The sequence below is a fragment of the Citrus clementina genome, unplaced genomic scaffold (assembly GCF_000493195.1).
Source record: "Citrus clementina cultivar Clemenules unplaced genomic scaffold, Citrus_clementina_v1.0 scaffold_7, whole genome shotgun sequence".
NCBI lineage: Eukaryota > Viridiplantae > Streptophyta > Magnoliopsida > Sapindales > Rutaceae > Citrus > Citrus x clementina.
In genome coordinates this window covers 12,537,834-12,545,231 of record NW_006262075.1, presented here as the reverse complement: position 1 = coordinate 12,545,231, position 7,398 = coordinate 12,537,834, and the positions used below count along the sequence as shown (strand labels likewise).

General features: G+C 36.1%; 1 protein-coding gene across 1 annotated transcript in view; it reads left to right on the top strand.

Moving 5' to 3' along the window:
* Positions 1-5,990: 5,990 nt before the first annotated feature.
* The window catches only part of LOC18036665 (leucine-rich repeat receptor protein kinase MSL1), a 10,799-nt gene continuing 9,391 nt past the window's right edge, over positions 5,991-7,398 (top strand). The window contains exons 1-3 of the mRNA XM_006427351.2: positions 5,991-6,216; positions 6,281-6,436; positions 6,538-6,618. Of these exons, the coding sequence (XP_006427414.2) occupies positions 5,991-6,216; positions 6,281-6,436; positions 6,538-6,618 (463 nt within the window). The remainder of the gene's footprint in view (positions 6,217-6,280; positions 6,437-6,537; positions 6,619-7,398) is intronic.

Below are 7,398 nucleotides of genomic sequence, written 5' to 3'. Positions count from 1 at the left end.
TATTTGTCATTTTAGAGTACATCACACTTTTATGAGTAATTAAACTACTAAATTAAACTTATCAAACATCCAATCAAATTCTTTACAAAACATATTATTTAATAGATTAACTGATAATCCAATGTAAACCCAAATATACGGATAAATTATTTACACTCTTTCACACAACTTTTATTTTATTAGTTACGACTATCTCCATCAAACTGTTGGAGAAAATATAGTTTGCACTCGCTTGTTTGTTGGCTTAATTCAAGAGTCAGTGAACTTTAATTTTATTTTTCACGGAGTATTAGTGAAGTTCTTTTTCTCCTGGGTCGATGTTGCAATATATATGTAATTTCAAGCTTACAAGTCTTCACTAAAGACAAAGACTTCAAGATAGCGATGTTATAATGTATTGACAATGTTTTGTCTTTAATAACCCTCTAAAACAAAAATAAGATAATCAAGTATTTTTATTACTTGATATCTCTGAGATGTTTCATTTTCGTTAGGTGGTGGTTGGTAATCTTCAGCCAATCAAATTGCAAGGTCCACGATGATAAATGTTTAGTATAAATATTGAAGTTTCCTCCTTGCAAATTTTATATTGACCAATTGAAAAGTTGCTTTGCAATGGAAAGTACTTCCTTCGTTAAGTTCTCGTTAATTTCACTAATTTGGATTATTGTTTTGATGAATGAAATGCATGGATACAAAGCATGCTTGCAAACAGAGAGGACTACTCTGTTGGAACTCAAGAGCTTCTTTATATCAATCAGTGATAGGGAATATGAAGGCTCTATTCTTACTTCATGGGTTGATGATGTGTGAGAATTTGTAATATAATGTGTTTGGTTAACAGGAAAGTTAACGAGAAAATGAAGAAGAAGAGATAAGAAGAATCTGGAGTTTATTGAATCTAATTACTCAATCATAATAATGATCTGAGCTCTGTTTATATACAAAGATCAATACACACACTCAAGTCTGTTATAACAAATACACGTGCTTAACAAACTTGTTAACAGTAATCCGAGTCAGCTAACTAACTTGAACACGTCAGCAGTAGAATTATCTTATGCTTGCAACTCCATACTCTAACCATGCTCTGTAACATCCCCTCTCAAGCTAAACTTTCCAGGATGAACGTTTAGCTTGCTTCGAAGGTAATGAAACTGATCAAAAGTTAATGGCTTGGTAAGTATGTCTGCAGTTTGATCTTCACTAGGAACAAATTGCACAACAATCTTCTTTGCTGCTACTTTCTCCCTGATGAAATGAATATCCAGTTCCACATGCTTGGTTTTAGCATGATACACTGGATTGTAGGCTAAGGCTATAGCACCTTGATTATCACACCACATTATAGGAGCTGCGGCAAGCTTGATTTTGAGTTCATCAAGCAGTGCTTGAATCCATACAGCTTCAGATGTGGCCTGAGCTAAAGCTCGATACTCAGCTTCAGTACTGGACCTTGATACCACTGGTTGCTTCTTAGAACACCAGGAAACTAAGTTTGAGCCAATGTAAACTGCATACCCAGCAACTGATTTTCTATCATCTTTATCACACGCCCAGTCTGAGTCACTGAAGCAATTCATTTGCAAAGTTCCAAACTGATAAAAATGCAGACCAAAATGAATTGAGCCCTTCAAATATCTGAGAAGTCTCTTGCAAGCTTCCCAGTGTTCTGAAGTTGGTGAAGACAAATATTGACTAAGTTTATTAACAGAGAAAGCTATCTCAGGCCTTGTAAGTGTCACATATTGCAAAGCTCCAATTATGCTTCTATACTGAGATGCATTAGTAATGGTTGAACCTGATCCTTTTCTGAGCTGATGTCCTGTAGACATAGGAGTAGGAACAGGGCTACAATCTGCCATATTATGCTTAGCTAAGAGATCAGCTATATACTTTGCTTGAGAGAGATAGAATCCATGTGAAGTTTTTGAGACTTCAATCCCAAGAAAATAATTCAACTCTCCTAAGTCCTTCAAAGCAAAAGTTTTCTGCATATTAAGAATCACTTGCTGCACCAGCTGATAACTAGAACCAGTAACAATGATATCATCCACATATACAAGTACAAGCAAAATATGGCCATTTTCCCACTTATAGAAGAGTGAACTATCAGACTTAGAGTTGAGGAACCTCCATTGAGATACCATAGCAGATTTGAACCTGTCAAACCATGCTCTGGGGGCCTGTTTTAATCCATAGATGGCCTTCTTGAGTTTACAGACATGAGTAGGCCTGGTGGAATCAGTAAACCCTGCAGGCTGGGCCATATAAACATCTTCAACCAAAATACCATTTAAGAAGGCATTATTGACATCAACCTGTCTTAGAATCCACTTATTCATAACAGCTAAGCTTAAAACTATTCTGACAGTAGATGCTTTCACAACTGGACTGAAGGTTTCAGTGTAATCTTCTCCATGTGTTTGATGAAATCCTTTTGCTACCAGCCGTGCTTTGTATCTAGAAATGGTACCATCTGAGTTGTGCTTAATTCTGAAAACCCACTTACTTCCTATCACTTTGACAGGAGCTGAAGGTGAAACTAAGTCCCAAGTATCATTATTTTTAAGTGCTTGATACTCCTCTTGCATTGCCTTGAACCACTTTGGATCAGATATTGCTTGGGTTATAGATGTAGGTTCTGAAGGTGTAGCCAAAAGATCAGCAAGATATGATTTAGGCTTAAAAATACCAGCCTTTGATCTGGTTATCATATGGTGTCCTACTGGAGGAGCAGCAGGTATGACATGAGGTGGTGAGTTAATATGGCTTGGTAAAGATAGATGAGGTGATTGGTCTGTGGGAGAAGATATAGAAGAAGAAGATAGAGATGGTGAAGGAGCATATACCTCTCTGGGAGCTGGAGATGAAGTCTCTGAGGAATCACTTGCTGATTGAGGTTGCAGAGGAGATTGTATTGGAAAATGAGTAAAAGAAGGAAGGACAGAAGAGACTGTATTTGATGAAACACAAGACTGAGAGACAGAAGAAAAGTCTGAACCAGACACATATGGAAAGGAATTTTCATCAAAAACGACATGATTTGAGATATACACTCGACCAGAGGAATGAAGACACTGATACCCTTTATGGTGGCTGCTGTAGCCAAGAAAGACACATCTTCCTGACCTAAAAGCAAGCTTGTGTTTATTGTATGGCCTGAGATAGGGAAAACAAGCACAACCAAAAATTCTAAGAAAGTGATAATCTGGTGTTTGAGCAAAGAGCTTTTGGTAAGGAGAAATGTTGTTTAAGGTTGGAGTAGGTAACCTATTGATGAGAAAAACAGCCGTGTGAAAAGCATTCCACCAAAATTTGAGTGGCAAATTTGCTTGAGCTAACAAGGTAAGGCCAATGTCTACAATATGCCTGTGCTTTCTCTCTATTCTACCATTTTGATGATGAATATAAGGACAAGGATGCCTAAACTGAATTCCAGACTGAGCAAGATAAGTAGAAAAACTTCTAAACTCCCCTCCCCAATCTGTTTGCACAGTTTTAATATTTCTATTCAAGAATTTTTCAATGAACCTTTTGAAGGTTTGAAACACTTGTAGTGCATCAGACTTAGCAGCTAAAGGAAAAATCCACGTAAACCTACTGAAATCATCTAAGATTGACAGATAGTATGAGTAGCCTTGTGTTGAAGTAACATGTGAGGGGCCCCAGAGATCAGCATATAAAAGCTGAAGAGGTTCAGTTGTTTTTGTGGCAACAGAATCAAAATGTAACAAATGACTTTTGCCAAATTGACAAGCAGAACAAAAATTCAAGACTTTGGTTTTATTGAAAATACCAGCAGTACAACTCTTCAATACAGTTTTAAGAGTATGAAAAGCAGGATGCCCTAGCCTTTTGTGAAACAAATTAACATCTACTTCACTTGCTCTAGCTATGAAAGCTTTCTTACAGGATAGATGATGAACTGTATCAGAATTGTTTAATGAACCAGAAGGATTACAAGACATAGAAGGAAAATAAGCAAACATAGACTCAAATTTATTGGAAGAAGATTGACATAACAAAGCTGTGCTAGCTTGAGAGAATTGAGATGCACTTTGAACTTGATACAATCCTCCCTTTGCAATTCCTCTAAGCAAAATGATCCCTGAGCTCCTGGCCTTAACACAGCAAAGATTGCAAAGAATTCAATAGAAACATTATTATCAGCTAAGAGTTTGGAGACACTGAGTAAATTTTTGGTTATTTGAGGAACATGAAGAACATGATTTAGTAATAAAGGTTCATGTGTGGTTGTGTTTAGCAATACTGATCCAATGAGATTAATATGCAAGGAGGAACCATTTCCAACAAGTAGTTTTTCATTTCCAGTATAAGCTTTTGGTGCTAGAAGTTTACCTGAATCATTAGTAATGTGATTGGTAGCACCACTATCAATGTACCAGGTAGGATCTTCAACAATCTCTGGAGCAGGCACTAATGGAGCTGAGGAAGAACCACCACTGTTATAATCTTCATTGGAACAAAAGACAGGTGCAGAAGGTGTGAAACCAGAGGAGCTGCCAGGATGAGCAACATAAAGTGCAGTGGGATCTGAGTACATCACATAGCCTTGATAACCAGAACCTCTTGGCATATTAGAATTTCCAAGATTAGATTGACCAAACATATTGCCAGGCTGAGGATAAAAACCTCTACCATAAACTCCATTGTAAGATCGACCACCATTGTTTCCAAAACCTCTTCCAAAATTCCTTTGACCCGGCCTAAAGTTGCCATTAAATGCTCCTCTAGCTTGATTCCTAGAAGGCACAAAAGCAGAGTTGTACCTGTTTCTGCATTTATTTGCTCCATGCCCAGGTATAAAACATATTTGACAGATGATTGTTGAATTAAAATTAAAATCACCTGTCTGACCCATACTATTTCCACCAAAACCAGAGTTATAAGCACCTCCATTGTTATATTTTTGGTTACCACCAGCATTTTTTCCAGAATTATATTGCTTCTGAGCTATATTAGCTGTTAGATGATGTGTAACATCACTAGCAATTTTGCCTTTTTTCTGCTCAACTCTATTTTCATGACTTAATAACAAGGAATAAAATTCATCAAGACCTATGGTGTCACCTCTAGCTAAAACACTAGTAACCAGAGACTCATAATCTGAAGAGTCCAATCCAGTTAGCACATGTTGAAGAAAGTCATTCAACTCAACAGGTTTTCCAGCCAAGGCTAAGCTATCAGATAACCTTTTCATTTTAGCAAAGTAATCAATCATAGACATAGATCCTTTTTTAAGTGTTTGAATCTGCATTTTAAGTGGCATAATTCTAGCCTGAGACTGAGAGATAAACATACTTGTGAGTGCATCTAGGAGCTCTTTAGCTGTGGAGCAATGAATCACTGTTGCAAGTAAGTTTTGTTGGATGGACGACATCATCCAACTCAGAATCAATTGATCAGTCTTAGTCCAAGCTGTATATTCTGGATTGACCTCTTGATCCTCTACTAGAGTTGATCGACTAGTAATAGTGCTTGCCGACGAGAGAAACTTCTCTGGACAAATTCGATCACCATTGACAAAGCTTTCTAAACCGTTTCCTTTGATTGATGTTAGGATCTGAGTACGCCAAACAATGAAATTATTCTGATCTAGTTTGACAGGAGTTGCAAAGCTATAGGATCCAGAAATCTGATTAGAGCTCATCATGTTTGCTCTGATACCATGTGAGAATTTGTAATATAATGTGTTTGGTTAACAGGAAAGTTAACGAGAAAATGAAGAAGAAGAGATAAGAAGAATCTGGAGTTTATTGAATCTAATTACTCAATCATAATAATGATCTGAGCTCTGTTTATATACAAAGATCAATACACACACTCAAGTCTGTTATAACAAATACACGTGCTTAACAAACTTGTTAACAGTAATCCGAGTCAGCTAACTAACTTGAACACGTCAGCAGTAGAATTATCTTATGCTTGCAACTCCATACTCTAACCATGCTCTGTAACATGATGGAATGTCGTCTGATTGTTGTGATGATTGGGAGGGAGTTAAGTGCAACGCCACCACACGCCGGGTGATGCAACTCTCACTCAATGGGACAAGAATGTTCAACTTCTCTGATTATAACTCTTATTCTTATGGAGTTTCCCTTCTGAATATGTCACTGTTTCATTCTTTCAAAGAATTGCAGAGCCTCGACTTATCTGATAATTGGCTTAAAGGCCTCTATGAGAACAAAGGTACATGTATATGTATATATTTCTCGTGCATATTATAATATTAATACTTCATATGCATTTGCAGCTTACGATAGCAATGGGAGCTTGAAGCAGCTGAAGATCTTAAATCTTTGTGACAATTTCTTCGACGACAGCATATTACCATATTTGAATACGCTAACTTCACTTACCACTTTGAATCTTTATTACAATTGCATTGAAGGTTCCAGAATCAAGCAAGGTATATACATTTCATGCCAGCAGAAATGCATGTTAGGCTCGTTAATCTCTTAAAATATATACGTAAATTGTCTTGATCAAAATTTAATGTTTTCTGAGCAGGATTAGCAAATTTGAGACACATGGAAGCGTTGTTTCTAGGCGGGAACCTCAATCTAACAAGTGGCTTTTTAACAAGGCTAGGTAAGCTACTGGGATAATTACCAAACAACCACACTGATCACGGCCTTACTACAATAATTTTGAAGTAATATTTATTTATTTATTTATTTTATTGATGTAGGATTGGCAAATTTGACAAACTTGAAAACATTACATCTTGGTAGTTGTGGAATAACTACACTTCAAGGTATACCACAACAATCATCACTTCCTATTAATTTCCCAGTTTTTTTTTTTTTGGTGGTAACATTATGGCCTTTCATTTTTCAATCTGCTGTTTGAGTATATCAACTTAGTTGAATCTCTTTATTATAATTTTTAAATCTAATTTTGAGTTCCCATTCTTCATTCTTTTGATTCTAATGCCTAATTGACTAAGGATGCGTTTGGGATTGAGGTGCTGTAGCTTTTAAGCTATAGCTGCTGTGGAAAAAAAGCTGTAAGTATTAAATAAAAATTAGTAATATATAGTAAATATAAATTTTAAATAATAATTTTGATGAAATTATTAAAGATATAATAGATTTTCCATTATACAGGTAAAAAATCATATCAACATAATTTAAAAGCTGCAGTAGTTAGTGTTTACCAAACACTTTAGTGCTGTAGCTTAAAAGCTACAGCTGCCCAACCTCAATCCCAAACGCACCCTAATTCCAACTAGATCAAATTTGAATTAGAAGCACTGCTTTCTATACAAAGTTTAGTAATTGACATACTCTATCACCATTTTCCGACATAACCCGCTCATTTCTTTCACTCTCTCTTAATTCTGAATCTTTTTAATAACAAAATCAACAA